Source organism: Phasianus colchicus, chromosome 19 (assembly GCF_987193195.1).
Source record: "Phasianus colchicus chromosome 19, bPhaCol1.hap1.1, whole genome shotgun sequence".
In the NCBI taxonomy this organism is placed as follows: Eukaryota; Metazoa; Chordata; class Aves; order Galliformes; family Phasianidae; genus Phasianus; species Phasianus colchicus.
In genome coordinates this window covers 5,486,152-5,502,778 of record NC_143454.1, presented here as the reverse complement: position 1 = coordinate 5,502,778, position 16,627 = coordinate 5,486,152, and the positions used below count along the sequence as shown (strand labels likewise).

Sequence of the window (16,627 nt, the reverse complement as noted above, 5' to 3'; positions counted from 1 at the left end):
CCTCAGGTAGTCAGGGATACCCAGCAAGAGATGTCCTCACCTCCACTACCAACCCTTAAAGGAGGTCGTAGAAGGAATAGACCCTGCCTCCACCCCCTCCATGGCGTGCACCTGAGCTCCCCTGGGTTGGCCCTGCCTTCCCACCAGGTGCTCAATCACTGTTTCAGGCTGTAACTTAGCATTCCCACTACACCTGTGCTCATTAAATCTTGTCCCTTGCTCTCTTCCAGAGATAGCTGACAAAATCTACAACCTCTACAATGGCTACACCAGTGGGAAGGAGCAGCAGACAGCCTACAACACGCTGATGGAGGTCTCTGCTTCCATGCTGTTCCGAGTCCAGCACCACTACAACTCCCACTATGAGAAGTTTGGAGACTTTGTCTGGCGTAGTGAGGACGAGCTGGGGCCCAGGTACCCACCTTTATCCTGCATCCTCCCAGCCCTGCTGCCTTCTCACAGCTGAGAGAAGTTCTCTCCTGTTATTTGCCATCCAATGGTGTTGACCAGTCCCTGCTTGGTCTTTGATAAATGCTTGTGGGACAGCTGAAGTGGGTGGTGCTGCAGGGTACTGGGAACACTGTGGAGGAGACCAGAGGGTCTTAATCAAGGACAGTGCATGGTCTGTGTGTAAGCCAGCACTTGGATGTTATCAGAGAGGATCAACAACGAAGCAAAATTCTAAGGAGTAAAATTGTCTCTACTACGTAGTATTTTTCATGGACTTTCCCTTCTGCTGATTTCTCTCTCTATTGGACCTGGCACATCTTCATCCTTGCTGTGCCATATGGTTGCTGTACAAGCTGTAAATATTTCCAAAGATCCCTTTTCCATCTTCACTCTCCCATAACAATAATTCAATTCATTGATGCAGGTGCTAAGAAGATTGTCCTTAATTTCATTGCTGTGGTGTCCCTGGTATCATGCAAGCAGTGTTTGGGAGGTCATAGCCCTGTGGACAAGTTACAATCTCTTACAGAATTCAAGTAGCCTTGAAGCTTTTGTAGACACTGCTCTTGAATCATCCTTATCTAACTTTGGATGAGAGCCTAGGGAGTCTGATTTGGTGCTGAATTTAGTGGTTGGCAACTACTGGAACTAGGTCCCTTCCAACCCAAGCCATTATATGATTCTTTGTTGTTAAACTGGAGCAGGGAAGGATGGAGGAGCATGGTTGGGCTGTCTGTGAATAAGAATTTCCTTCTTTCTCCTCGACTCCTGTCTGCTTGTTGGACACGAGCGAGGATCTGTCCATAATACCAGGATGACAGCACTTCACAACAGCTTCTCCTCTCCCAGACATAAATCCAGGCTGGCCTGGTGCTTGCCCTCCCACAGAAACGACCTTGGTCATAATTTCTTTGATAGTTCATTAGCGCCTGACGCTGAGCCATTCTTCCTTCCCACCGCCTTCCTCCTTCTCTGATGACACTGCAGACTTGTTTGTCCTTTCCAACTGCTCCTCTCTCTCTGAGCCCCTGGGGTCCATCAGCCTCTTCTTACACTCTTCTTACTCTTCTTATTTCCCTTGTCACTTGAGATCCAACTTATTGCAGCATGTTAGCTACCCTGATACCTGCACTGAGCCGCCAGATTTGCAAGGTGACATTTAAATAACCCGCATTGTTACACTCCATACCAAGCTTCATCTGGAGCCAGTGGTCGATTCGGCTGCTGTCTGCCTTCCTCGCCAGGCAGATGATCCCTTGCAGAGCTCATGTGCCCCCACTCCATGATTGAGCAGTGTGTGACCTGCAGCCAAGGGGAAATGCAACAGCAGTCGATGCCAGACTGACAAGAGCAGAGCTCTGCATCCCGCCCAGCATCGCCGGGAGCTGGGACAGAAGCGGAGGCACTGACGTAGGGAGGATTTGCCAAGGGAGGCCATCTCGTAACACGATTTTAATTGACGGGCTGTTCTCCTTCCCAGAGGAACATTCATTTTCATACCTTGAAATGTTTATCAGATGAGCCTCAGATTCGCAGTAAATGTTCGCTCATAAAACTGAGCGACAAGAGGGAAGTTGATTGCCTCCGTGTAATAAATACATCACACTGGAGTCCTCGTGAGCCCAGTTTCCATGAAAGCCACAGGTTACTGCAAACAGCTGCTCGCGAGAAGACACGCTGACAGCCAGATGTCCCAACCAGACGGTTTACATTAAGGAGACATTAAAAACTTAGCTCATAGGTGGCCCTAAACCAGGACTTTCTGTGGTCAGCAGCATCTTGGCACCTGGCTTGCTTCATCCTGCTCGTCTCCTTCAGCAACAACAACCCCTTTCCTGCTCCCCCCATTCCTCCTACAAACACCAAATGAGTCTCGCAGAGTTAATTTGTTCCAACAAAACAGAAGAATCTGTCTAAAGCAGTGAAGGTTTAATGCTACTGTGTGTTCAGACCTTTGGATCAGTGCAGCAAGAGCGCTTCCTGACATGGCAACAGGGAGATTTCTTTATTATTTTCTCATACTGTATTTTTGGACAGTCCCTGTGACCACTGCAAACAGAGCCTGGCTTTTAGGAGGAGGCGGGAGAAAGAATTAGGTTAAAATCTTCCTTCTGTGCCCCAGCCTGCGGCTACCAGGAACAGCAAGGTCAGGATGTGGGGCTCACAGCTCTCCTTCCCTCAGGCAGGTCCCCAGGCAGCAGCCGGGGCGGCCTCATGAGATCAGTGCATCCCCAGAGCAGCTGCCTTCTGGTACTGAGGGGAATGCAATGTACTGATGGGAGGCTGTGATAAGAGGCCATCGAGTCCCGGACTCATTATCCTCTCAGATGAGGGTCTGACAGACCTGGGTCAGTTCTCAGTAGAGTGGAAAAATCTGAATCGATGACAAAATCGTCCCATATGGGAACAGAGCAGACAGGCAGCCAGCCTCTCCTGCAGCAGACCAAGGAAGCTTGTCCTCCCTCTCACTTGGCACCTTCCTTGGCAGTCCCCCCTTCCCCTCCTCACCCCACACCAAGAGGGGAGCAGCCATGCAAGGTCATCACTATTTGAATCCCTCTCTCCACCATTTATGATGTGGGTGATGACCTCCTAAATCCATCACTCAAGAACTGGTCCCTGGGGACACCCAGAGTGGGGACACCCTGCAGTGGAGCTGGGCTACGGGGGAGCAAAAAGGGGCTGCTTCATCCCTTGGAGGGCTGGGAGCTGGCCATGAAAATGACCCCCGCCTCGCTCCCCTGCTGTCCTCTCTTGATTCCTGCCCTTTAATAAGGTAATAAATTATTGTTTCTGGCAGGGATGAGGTTGGTCAGCATTTAGGAAGATTTCATTTCCAGTATTTGAAAAGGTGGTCGTTCTGACCCGACAGCCCTCCGCAGGGAGCACTTGGGTAATACCCAGGGCCTGATTTATGGTGTTAAATTGGCAGCCCAAGAGCTGCTCCTGTAATTTATTACCCAGCCTTCACCAGAAAGCTTCTCTCCCTTTCTCACCCCTCCCCTCACCCGCTCTGTCTCTCTTGCTCCTTATTTTTTTTTAGAGGGAACAGCTGACAGCCAAAAGCTAAATCTAATATTTACACATGACTTCATTACCCCACTAAAATAAGTGACTCAGTCTCGAAGCAGCGAAACCCATCAAAACTGGGGTTTTGGTACGGGAAACCAAAAGTGAGGGACCTGATTCCCTCCCCCCCATCACCTGGACCACGGTGCTGTGCTTTTTCAGCATCCTTGTAGAGTCAGCTCATCGTGTGCTGCATCCCTTTCTTGGGGCTGATTGCACCGAACACAACTGCAGATGCTGCAGATGTGGAGACCACCAACCCAAGAATAATTGTCTGCAGCAAATGAGAGACCAGCAGGTCTGCATGGTTCAGCCCTGGGCTTCTTGCTGCTCTTTGTTGAGCTGTAGATGTAGATGTTCCTGCTCCTTGCAGGGGAGTTGGATCAGATGACCTCTGAAGATTCTTTCCAACTCAAACCATTCTGTGATTCACAAACGAGAGTGTTTGGCCAAGAGACCCGTATGTCTATCAGGAAATAAGGCAACCTGGTCAGTTCTAGCAAAATCCAGGTGATCCTGGGGGGGTGGAACATGTGTAGTGAAAATGGGAGTGTAGGGAAGATTAAGGGAGATGGAGGGAAATGGTCAGGTTATGCAGGAGGGAAGTGAGAGATGGGCTGAGAGGGATGTGCAGGGGAGGAGACAGACAGGTGGTGAGATGGGAGGGGAAAAAGGGAAGAGCTTGGCCAACAGATGTGTGTGAGCATGTGCTGGGGTGCCCATCCCTCAACCTGACTGGGAGCAAGTCACCTACCACTGGGATATGCCTCAGAGACTGGCCACATCCACTTGTTGCTGCTCTCCTCTTGTGCAAGCCTGGGAACGCCTCCTAGTGAGCTGGACTGGGAACCAGTTTGGGAGAAAACCCATTGGATGCTTGATTGCCCTTCGGGTGGGCAACTTCTCCATGTCAGTGCATCCCCTTCATCTCAGTGGACACTTGCACCAGCACAAGCCAATGGATAGGGATAAGCTGGGAAAGGAGCAGAACCTACTTTTGGCAATAGAGACGATTTATGGTAAATAAGGGTCACCATAGAGCTATGGCCCTGGAAAGATGGTAGTTATCCCAGTGAGAGAGAGGCAGGTCTGGTTCAGTGCTCTGCTCCCCAGCACGGTCTGCTTACAGGAATGTCCATCTCACATGGTGTATGTGGGCTCTACGTTTGGCCACCTCCCCTTCAAGAAAGAGCAGATGTTAGGAAACAATTTCTCACCATTAAGATGGGTAAACTGAAGGACTGCTTGTGGAAACAAACTGTGCTCTGCCTTTGACTGAAGAGCAGGTTGGACATATTCATCAGAGCAGGCTGATTGCAAGGTACACAGATGATCCTTTTTGGTCCCTTCTACCAGCAGTGAGTGTGATTGGGTGAGATCTGTTGGCCTCATTGTAGCACCAGGCACTATAGATCTTGGTTTGCTGCTGAGCCGAGCTTTAATCCATGAGTCTTTGCTGAGAGCATCTGATTCCACCGTGGAATTTCACACGTGTGAACTGGGGGATGAGTGGCAGCCGGCAGGAGGTGCCGATGTGCCCCTGTGCCTCATCTGCCCTCCTTCCCCACATCCCATACTGGGTGCTGCTGGTGCTGCTCCCCGCTAGGAGCTCACAGCCCAGGCTGCAACGCCGCTCAGCTTCCATAATCAAATAATCCCCATGTTTATGCCTCACTGACTGACAGCGCTGCCTCTGACATATCATTATCAGGAATTTACATTCCTCCAGGAACTGTGAAATCCCCTAACCCCAAATCCAGAGCTTTCCTGTGGCACCAGAGGGAGAGGAAATAATCTGTGATCTTGAGACTTTCAGACCACTGAAGTAAACCCTCTTCCCCTCCCTTTGTTTGATTTAGCACTTTGCAGACTCCCACAAGGGGATTCTTGGTTTCTAACGGGTTTATTTTGTTTTGTCTTAACGTGTTGTGCTTTTTCTCCTCACTCTTCTAGTGGCAGTTCTTTCGGGCCATTTGCCTCCTGGAGAGTTAGGGAAACAGAGCAGGGAGGGCTGCAATTGTGGGCTGGCAGTACTGGGGGTCCCCATGATGTGCTGTGGAACATGTGGCACTCTGGTGACCACCTGGCACAGTTCTCAGGGCACCCAAGCTGCTCTGCTGCTCAGGCCTGAGGTCCCTCCAGCCCCATGCATGGATGTGCTATGAACTTTGGCACAAAACAGAGCTGCTCTCCACCTAAGACAGGCAAGGCAGTGTCTCAGGCCATGGTTCTCATGTGTTGAACCTCATGAGGCTCAACAAGGCCAAGTGCAGGGTACTGTGCTTGAGTTGGTGTAATCCCAGGTATATGTACAGACTGAGAGGAGAACTCACTGAGAGCAGCCCCACGGAGGAGGGTTTGGTGTATAAAAGCTGGGCGTGAGTCAGCCATGAAGATGATTGGAAGTTGGAGCTCCTCTTATGCAGACAGACTGAGAGCTGGCGGTGTTCAGCCTGGAGAAGGCTCTGGGCAGACCTCACTGCAGCCTTCTTAAAGGGAGCAGTGACTTTATGTATGGGCAGATAATGATGGGACAAAAGAGGGAAAGGTTTTAAACTAAAAGAGAGCAGATTTAGGTCAGATGTGAGCAGGAAAGTCTTTACCCAGAGGTCAGTGAGGCACTGCTGCCTAGAGATGTGTGAGTGCCCATCCCTGGAGGTGCCCAAGGCCATGGATGGTGCCCTGGGCAGCCTGAGCTGGGGGGACTGCCAGCCCACAGCAGTGGAGTGGGGCTTGGGGGGGTAAGGTCCCTTTCAACCCAACCGTTCTGTGGTTCCATGATTCTTGCCATGAGACAGAACCAGTGATGGGAACTAGGTGTGCCCTCTGCCTCTATTTCTGGTTCTTCCCTCCAGGAAGGCACACCTGATCCTGCGGAGGCTGGAGAAAGTCAGCAGTCACTGCTCAACACTGCTCCGCAGCTCCTACATCCAGAGCCGCACCGAGACCATGCCCTACCTGTTCTGCCGCAGCGAGGAGGTCCGGCCTCCTGGCATGGTGTGGTACAGCATCCTAAAGGACACCAAAGTCACATGCGAGGAGAAGATGGTCTCCATGCTGCGCAACACCTACGGGGAGTCCAAGGGGCGGTGAGGGACGGTGCCGGCCTGGAGCTGTGGGAGGCAGAGGGACTCCGAGGAGTCGAGGACTCGTGATGCGCTGAGTGCTGCTGGGGTTGGGGGACGGGAGGTGTTCGGAGGGGTGAAAGGGGACAGCGAGGCCAAGCAGGACTTTCTCACATCAATGGCAGAGAAATGCCAAATCTGCAAGTTGGACTTTAATTTCCTTTCCTTTCGTTTTTTAATTTTTCCAGAGGAAAAAACAAACAAACAAACAAAAAAAAACCTACAACAAAAACCAACCAACCAACAAAAACCCAACACCTGATTTGACTCAGCGTAAAAGTCTCTCCTTTTTAATCTTTTCTTACTGGATTTCCTGGACTACACACTCCAAAACGCTGGGAGGAGGCGATGCCTGCTGGAGGCGAGAGTCAGAGCAGGAGAACTGCTGGGCCTGGGGATCCCCTGCCCACCCGGAGCTGTGGGGCCAGGAATTTGGTGCCACGTTGGCCGAGGACGCCAGGAGCATCCCAGCTGTGAGTGCGTGGCCCAGAGGTGGATGCCAGGCAGGTGCCAGGACGTTGCGGACACGCTGGGGGTTTTTTACCACTCCAAGGTAGCAGAATGGCTCCGTGCCTTCGTTCGCAAGGCTCCCGGCAGCTCGTTCTGTGCATTAAAGGTTCATATTAAGTCCATCTTCGTGCTTCCTTTGGTGTTTCTTCCTGATGCTGTCTCGCTGCTGTTTCAGCTGGGAAGAGAGGACTTCCCCAAGGCCAACCCCAATGACCAGAGACCGGCGCTGACCCTGAGAGCAGGCACTGGGAGAGGAGGGGAAAGTGCAGCCTCTGTGTAGGGTCCTGGCCCTGCCCAGCACCCATCCCAGCCCCTCTGGGAGCTTCAGATATGTGGGAAAGCCCAAGAAGGAAGCCAGGGGCTAAAAAGACATGGAGAATCTGGTTTCTTTTACTGTCAGATGTGGGTTAGGCTGGCCTGGGATCTGTGTGGGTAATGGATTTTTCAGTCTGGTCGCCAAACCAATAAGTGCAGGAGGGTGAGAGGAAAAAAAACAACAAAAATCAGAGCAGCCCAAAGCTATTGCTTTTTCTTTCTTAAAGCAAAACAACAAACCTGGAGGGGGGATGGAGGGGGAAAAGGAAACACTGTGGGCTGAATGAATCAGTTCAGTCAGCCCAAAGCAAACAGTGCTGTTTGTTTTTTTTCCAGGTTATTTAACCCTTTAAAGTAAAAGAAAACAAGCAGGAGGTGAGTTTCAAAATGGACATGTTTTGAAACCAAACAAAGGTGCAGGATTTGATGTGGAGGAAGTTCAGCCAGACTCATCCTTCTTGAGATAGACCTCTTTGCCTGCTTTGGCTAATTGTGGTCATGTCTCCCACATTGCTCTTGTTTTTCCCTTTTTCCCTTGGTCCTGTCTCTTCATTTGTCTTGACCCACGTGGATGCTGCAGGTTGGGGAGCCCTCCAGCACCTGGTCACTGTCCTGCTGGAGCTCACGGGGAAGCCTTTGGAACAAGAGCACCACAGGTTGCTTGGGAGCCCCTTTTTTTTTTTTAGCTAAAATCCCTTTTCCTGATTTGGTGTTTCTGGGGATGGAGAGGACGACCTCTGCTTGCTGCAGCTCAGTGCACACTTTGCATTTCCTTGCCTGGGTCTGATGAGCCCCAGTGCAGCTCGGTGCCATCCTGCCTCTAAATGCGACTGTTGGCCTCATGAGTCAGCTCCCAAATCTTGCACCTCTGGAAGTGGGCAGCTGTGCTCGGAGATGAGGTGTTGCAGCATTATTTGCTCAGCTCGGCTATTGTGTGAAGCAACACAAAGCAAAAACCCTCAGACTGCAAATGTGCTGATGTCCCAGGCTGATGGACATGATGACACTGCTGGCATTTTCCGTGATGCCAATGACACAGCAGATGGGGGTATTATGGTGGTTACAGGACTAACGCTATTATGGGATGCCTGACTGCCACGAGTGCAGTGCTGTAGGAACTGGGAATGGGGACCACACGCCAAAGCCCACTCACATCCTTGGTGATGCTGGTGGCAGCACGGGGGGAATGCAGCAGGCAGATGTGCTGGGACAGAGTGGCAGAGAGCATTTGGCAGCTGTTCAGCTGTCGAGGAGCACACTGAGCTCTCATCTGAGTGCCAGCCTCAGGCAGACTGTGGCCATGGATGCTGCCCGGCACGGCCAACCCAAGCCAAACAAACCCGAGGAATTCGTCGAGGTTACACATGCTTGGGCTCGCAGCTGAAAGGAAGGCTCTGTGTTTTCTAGCTGGAAATTTTGGAGAATATAACCATCAGGCTTTCAAGATAAACAGTTGCAGTCACAGCCCAGCAATGCTGGCTCATGGGCTCGCGCTCTGCCGCATGCGTGCCCGCATGCAGTGTGCGCTGCAGCCACCCCACTGGGTGCACTGGAGGGAAGGAGCAGCACGAGGGGCTTCCTCTGCAGGCATTGCTCACCCAGCACCTTCCATGTGCTCACACTCCTGTCACACCCATCCACGCCAGCCCAGTTTTTTGGGTTTTTTTTTCCTTTTTTTATGAACACCTCTCGTCTAACAAAGGGACGTGGGCTCCAGCTGAGATGGGAAGCTTGCATGCTTCTTAAAAACAAATGTACAACTGGGAGGCAGGAGGTAGCTTCCATAAGGTAAGCTGGTAGGAATTATCTTTGTAGGAAGGGGGTGAGGGTGGCTGTTGGCATCAGTTCTACGTTCACTGTAAGTAAAATGATCATAAGGCTGCAGGTAGCTGACTGCTGGTGACAGACTTGGTATCTACAAAAAAACAAAACAAAAAAATCCCCTATTTTATGTAAGCTTTTTAACCACGGATGGTCCTCACTAGGCCTGAGTCGCCTGGAAGATCATCAAAACCTTCAGAACTGTTTTGACACGTTACTGCCTCTCATGAGTGTAACATTTTTAGGACCCTTTGGCCGTGTTTTATCAGCAAACTTTTGGGCCAGGGGGTGACGTGGAAGAGGCCTGGGAACAGCTCACCTCCCTGCACTGTGCCCTAGGGCATGGCACCCAAGGAGGTGCACTGGGCAGCACAGGGAGGACACACATAGGCACCCATCCACCAGCATGCACAGCTGGATGCTCATTGATCTTCAGGTGTCTTCACTACATGGGAGGGGTGAGCAGCTTTCCTTACACTCCAGTTTCTGGAAGCCTTTCTTGAAGTCTCTACATCCTTTTGTCCAAATTGCTTCACGTTGCCAACAGCTGCATTTTCCCATTCCTCCAGTTCCCAGTGCCACACTTGGTGGAGGAGCTGTGGCTTTCAGCCAGGTGACGGCTCGGATGTGTGAACCAATTTCCCTTGCTGTCACATGCAGTGAACGCAGTCAGCTCGTTTGGTTTATGGCAGCCAACAGGATCCACGGTGGGTGACACGAGGTCTGCAGCCACACAGTGCTTGGTGGCACGGGCTGGCTGGCATTGCAGCTTGGGGCTGATCAGAAAGTGACATTCCTTGCTTTCCCTCCACCACTTCTAACATCAGCTGGTGGCCGCAGCCCTATCGCCCAGTCTTTGAGCGGTGCCTTCAGCCCTCTCTCAATGCAGGTACTGATGTCTGTTTTTCCCCTCCCCCACTCTTTAGCGATTGATTTCCAGACAGACACATGAACTGGACATAGAAATGGTTGTGCTGGCCGCACACTGCAATTGATTGTGCTCGTGTGGTTGTGCACATGTGAGGAATGGAGATGAGCTCAGCGGCTGCAGCACAGCCCAGCAGGAGCTGCCTCTGTAGGTTGCTCCTGTCTTAAAGCCTGTATTAATGCTTAATAGATCCTTCGATGCACAGCTAATTGATTTATGTATTGCTATAGACACAAACCTTTTAATACACCGTTTATAGGCCTTTTTAGCTACAGTGTGTTCTATTGACAGGGCTGTCCAACGTGCTTATACTCCGTTAATAATGCATTGGCCACTGACAGGGATGGTATAGAAGCACCATGCGCTGTTACTCTCTCTCCCCACTCAATATATTGCAGTAGATTTTGACAGCTGAAATGCAAAACATCTTTTTTAGTGACTCACTTATGTCAGTGTAAAAAAAAAAAAAAATTTATGGCTGCCCTTCAGTTTATTGCCCCCAAGCGCCCCATAGACTGCAGTGTGGAATTCATTTGTTGTTCTGTCCACAGCCTCTTTACACACAACAGTATTACTGCCACACTTCTAAAAGTGGGCAAAGTGTTGCTTTTCAGTAGTGCACATACATCAGGATGGCAAAGAGAGCTGTCTGCCACCATAGTCCAACGGCAACAAAAGCAAAAGGACCCGCAAGTGGTGCAGCACAGCCAACCTTAAGGCTCCTGCCCACATGCTCCATGTCCTCTCCTGCCTCCCTGTCCTGTCTGAGCTTCCCTAGGGAGTTGAATCATTGATGAGGGTGAGAGTTAACTGGGTTAACAATGACCCTCTTCAGGATCAGGGAGTCAATAACTGTCAGGGCTGAATGGCACCTATCCTGACAGCGTGCACAGGCCCAGTTTGGAGACGTCGATGCCGAATCAATTCACACTGTAAATGCTGAGTCGATACACATTTCCCAGCGACAGCAGCACAGACATCCCTCCCCTGCCTGCTGCAGCAGCTCCAAGCTGGGAGGTGGGCTGGGGTCTGCATCACGGGGTCCTGCTATGGGGTGGACATGGCTCTGAGCCTCGTCCATCGCTCTGCTGAGCGAAATGATGTTAAATGGGACACGGAGCCTCATTCCACAGTGCCCACAGGGTTCTGCATCTGGCACTCTCAGCCCTGGGGTGCATGCAGATGGCTTCCAGCCTTCCTCCCCGCTTAGGTCATACTCCTGAGTCACGGCGAGTTCCTGCTGGGACTCATCTGCTGGATGACAGTGCTGTGCAGCTGATGGAGAAGGTAAGCAGCAGAGGGCAGGGGCAGAGCATGGCGCCCTTAGATGTGCTGGGTGGCAGACAGGTCACAGCAGCGCCGAGCTGCAGCCTGGCACAGCCCCAGGGTCACTGAGGCCAACAGCCCCGCACACAGAATGCAGTCAGCAAGCCTTGACGTGTGAGCGCTCTTTTCCAAGTGATGAGAGCACGATTTAGGCACGCTTACGGGCTTGAATGTTTTCTCTAAAGGTTTCCCAATTGAGACAAAGTGGAATTCCTTAGGACAGATCCCATTGCCTCAGGGTCTGATGGCGGAACCAGACCCGTTGGGTGGGAGGGAACCACACCGCACCCCGGGGTGCTGCTCCCTCCACCAGCCCTGCCAGAACACCGTAAGTGCCACAGAAACCCTGAAGCCAAGGCACAGGAACACAGGGGCAGGGCAGCCCATACAGCTGTGCATCCAGACGTGGGACCACGCTCACCCCCCCATACCCAGTGATGCTCGGGTCCAGTTCGACCGAAAGCAAAGACGTGGCAAAAGCAAGCGGTCCAGTTCAGAACTCTTTAATACAAGCTTATATTGTTTGTGTTTCTGATTCTCTGTTCTCCCAGCATCTGGGGACATTAACCCTCATATGTGTGTGAGCATGTGTATGAAGATATATACAAAATCACACAGTTAAATATTTAAGCATACAAGGTATTATATATTTATATAATATAGAACTTTAGGGTATAGGAATCAACAATGGCAAAATATTTCTGATGAATCTGACAAAACTTTTTTTTTTTGAGTGAAACATGACCTGTTCTTGAAAGACCAGAGGAAGTTGTTGTTTATTAAAAGAAAGAGAAAAACCTGTATAAAGAAATTCTGTGAAAATGACTTTAAAAAAAAAACCTCATGAACCAAAAAAGGACAACTGTTAAAAACTGTATTGAAAAAAAAAAAATAAAATAAATTAGATGAACAACTGTGTAAATATAAATTAAAAAAGATGACAATCTTAATAAATAAGCTTTACTATTTACATCTTTATATATTGCTTGGAGACTTAAATTAGATCCGTTAAAAACAAACGAACGCAAAATAAAACCCAAAATCGGAGCAGCAAACGTACAGGCGTGAGGTACAGAATTAAGGGTTGAACTGTATTTTGCTTGGTTCTTTTTTTTTTTTTTTTTTTTTTTTTCTTTTCTCTTTTATACAGTAGACCAGTAGAATTCTTGTGAAAATAGATCCTCAGCACTTCATTGGAGTATTGGTTGACGTCGCTTCCAAAAGGTGCCAAGAAAGATTCCATAATAATAATAATAATAACCATAATAATCATAATAATTATAACAATAATAAAAAGATACAATATGATACATAAATATGGAAGAGCAGTTGGTAATATGAATACATTTTTCTCTAGACGAGATCACAGTTTTATTTGTAAATATTACACTGATATATATATATAATATTACACATATAATATTATATATATATCATATATATTTATATATATATATTTATATATATAGTACGGCTCAATCCTGCTCCCAGTGAAGTCAACAACAACAACAACAACAACAACAAAAACCCCTGTTGACTTGGTGGAAGCAAAATTCAGCCTATCATCTGCAGACAGGTACGTAATTACAGAGGCCGTACAATGCAAGTTCCACAATGGTTCCAATTCCCTCTTTAATTGCTGGTGAAATGTTTCATTAAAGCCCTGGTTCTTCACACTCAGAAGATGGAAACTGGTGGCTGAATTGTGGCCTCACCAAACGAATGAAAAAAACAAAAGACCAACCCAAGCCAGAATGGGAACCGAAGACAAATTGGACTCATAGCTCTGCATCTCGACCTAACAGGACTAACAACACCAAGTAGCACCAAGATCCTCGTCTGTCACGTGAAGCCAACGCAAGCTCTTGGTTCTGGCCTCAGAAGAAGCGATTATTATTCTTAATGAATCTTGGATGTGTAGATCAGGTGAAAAGGGGAAAAAATCCGCTTGCAAAACTAAAACTGAAACAAAACCTTAGGCCCTGCTCTGCTCCTGCTGACACGACCAGCGGCTTTGAACACTGGTTCCCCAGGTGGCAAGAACAGCCCAACACGAACTCCGATTGCCCAAATGAGCCATAGCTCCAAGAAAAAACATCTTGGGCCACCTGGGCCTGCTGGGGCCTTGGTCATCAGAGCTTCGGTTCATGCTCCCATTGACCTCAGTGGTCAGCAACTTCCAGAGACAAGAGGACTCGTCCCTGGCCTTGAAGGTGCACAACAAGGCCAGCTGCCCACTCAAGGGAGATGGCCACAGCTGGAGGATGGGATGGCATGGAACAAATGTGAAGGGTATCACCTTCATTGCACCACTGAAACTTACATGGGACCACTGAGATCACAACCATGACGGTATGGAGAGTGCTGTCTAAGCTGGGCAGAGGGTCTCCTCCCATTGACCCAAACACACCCACCGAGTGTCAGTGAGGCATCATGGATTGAGCAGGGGAGGTCAAGATGAGGCCAAAGAGGTGGCGATTTCCATGGCATCCAAAAAAATTAAAAGGACAGATCTCCAGCTCTGAAATACCCTTGGGCATCCCAGCCTCACCTGACCTCACTGCAACACCTCCTGTTTTCTAGCTTGGCCTCAATTGGGATTGATGGGGCAGGAGTGCAGATATCAGCACACCACTAATGGGATCACCTATCTCCTCCCACTCATTCCCAACCTCTTGCAACTCTTCGGGATTCAGACTGTGCAGTGCTTCTGAGTGCAGTAATTAGAGCACACTGAAATACTGGTTATACGTGTATGTACAGTTGGTTAATGTAAAAATGAGCACAAATACTCGCTTAAAAAAACAAACAAACAAACCAACCAAAAATAATCTGGAAAAAAAAAAATAAACACCACCCTCCCCCCAAACAACAATATACCAGGGGAAAAATATACCTTAGTCTTAGTTCCTGGACTTATCACAAAGCACAAGGAAAACAAAACCAGACAATGTTATAAAACCTCACAGTACTTCTAGGGAAATCTACACTTAAGTATCTACCTCTACTCAGCTGGCAGAATCAGTGTTTTCCTTTCAAACTCACAAAAATAGGCTTTGCTCTTCTCTCTTCTTGGATTTGGATTATGTGGGTTTTCTTTTCTCCTATTTTTGTTGTTGTTTTTTTTTTTTCCCACTTGAATCCTTTGTAGCAAGAAACTTTTGTTGGCTATTGGCTTTCTTTTTCTCTTTTTTTCTTTTTTTTTTTTTTTTTTTCTTTTTTTTTTTTCTTAAACACAGGTAAAACCTAGAACAAACCGACAGTTACAACCAAGTGAAACCGAAACCGGAAGGGAGGTAGCTGGAACCCGACTCCAAGAGTCCTCTGGTGCCATCCTCCTTTCTCAGCCTGGGAGGGGACAGCAGGAGATGCAAGAAAAGCGGGATGACACCAGCTCAGCCCATCTGCGAGAGGGTGGGGAGGGAGCGGGGTAGCAGCTGATAGGAGTTTCCCACCCCATCCCGCACCATTCACTGCTTTCTGCTCCAGCTTGCCCTCCCGCTGGCCATGGAGACCACTGGTGGCCCTTTGGGTGCAGCCTTGGCTCACAGTCTGTGACAGAGATGCTCTTGGCACCGATGTGACCTGGACTTCATAAGCAGCTAAATTTCATCAGCATGAGCACCTTCTCCTATTCCCCCAATTTTCTTGTTCAATTTCACCCTGTGTCATCCTCTCATCTCCCACTCGATGTCCATCACCATCATGAAGGCTCATCCCCCAGGCCTCTACCAGGCAATCAAGGCCCTTACAGCAGTAGGTGCTGCAAGGCCATCCAGTTGGTCAGGTATTCACATCCCACGAGTCCCCTCTCCTTGTTCCCCTTAATGCAATCTGATCTCCTTGGAAAATCAAAATGTAGCGTTCTTAACATGAGTTAACGTGACTCAGAGCAGCATCTCTGCTCGCGGTACTCTCAGCCCCTCTGGAGGAGATGGACAGTGCCAAAAATGGAAAAAAAAATAATATATCAAATAGCAGCATGGAAAGCCTCCGTGCGGGGAAGGGACCTGGTTGTCCCCGGACTGCTGCGAGCAGAGGCTGGCCCTGGCTGGACAGAGTCACTCAGAAGACCCTGAGCCCACAGCAGCAAGTGGCAATAACGCTAACACAGACCTGTCTCTCTTGGGCAATTCCTAGGTGGGAAAAGCAGATGGAAAATCTTCTCCATGCTGAGCTGCAGAACTGATAAAGGAGTGTTGTAAACTGGTCTGCCATCAGGATGCATGCAGGGCCTGAAGTGGGGCTTCCTGCAAGGCTGAAATCAGGGTGGTGTGGATGGGAGAGTTCCTGCCAAGACGTCTCAGGTGCTGATGTGCTGACAGCCTGTAGGGTTTAGAGGTGCTGTGCTCCTCCAATGGGCTGGATGGCGCATGAACCAATTACCAGCAGAAAGGAGGATGAATGACTGAGAAGGAAGCAACCTTCTCCCAATTACTTATTTCCATTGTTAATTAGGCGGCAAGAAGCACAAGTGGAAGTTTGCCCAGGGACCAGTTTTTGCTAATGCTCTCTACACTGGCAGCCATTCAGCTTTGCTCCATAGAAGGAGCCCTGATCCCACTGCATCACCCTTTCCCCATAGCCCTGCACAGTGGGTACAGAGCCATCCGCACGGCTCCCACGGCCAGGCCCTCTCCAAGAGCTTCCCAACAGACAGCTCCTCACCTTCTTATGCTCATCTGCTCTCCAGGCCTCCAGATTTTAGGTTGTGAGATTATTCTCCAGGTTATTCCCATAGAGGTGACCCCAATAGTGGGTGAGAAGAGCCTGGCTCTTTGCACCTACAAGTATCAATTTTCCATTTCTAGTTTTCCTATCTATCTTTACATCCATCTCCATGAGCTAAATGATTTCCCTTAAGATTTCTGCCTTGCTGTAGTGCCTGAATATTCAAAAAGGCAGGAGAAGGAAAATATCTTTCCAACTTGTCCTTTCCCAGTAGATTGTACAAAGCAGGAGAGTCCCAAGGAACAGGAAGAATTAACATTTGGGAAGATGCTCTTTCAGATGTGTGCTCCTTGCAGCAGGAACCCAAAGCAGCAGGAGACAAGTCCAGGCCACGCTGAAGACATCTCTAGGC

At 49.3% G+C, this 16,627-nt stretch overlaps 1 protein-coding gene across 7 annotated transcripts in view; it reads left to right on the top strand.

Annotated features, from left to right (window-relative positions):
- Positions 1–7,658, top strand: part of ASTN2 (astrotactin 2) — a 262,038-nt gene extending 254,380 nt beyond the window's left edge. For 4 of the 7 annotated variants that reach the window (XM_090121268.1, XM_090121267.1, XM_090121270.1 and 1 more), the window contains 2 exons: positions 231–414; positions 6,375–7,641. In XM_090121268.1, the coding sequence (XP_089977394.1) occupies positions 231–414; positions 6,375–6,612 (422 nt within the window). In that variant the 3' untranslated portion in view covers positions 6,613–7,641. Of the gene's footprint in view, positions 1–230; positions 415–6,374 lie in introns of all 7 variants that reach the window. The other 3 variants (XM_031601586.2, XM_031601585.2, XM_090121266.1) reach the window with 2 other exon arrangements.
- The last annotated feature ends 8,969 nt before the right edge of the window (positions 7,659–16,627 follow it).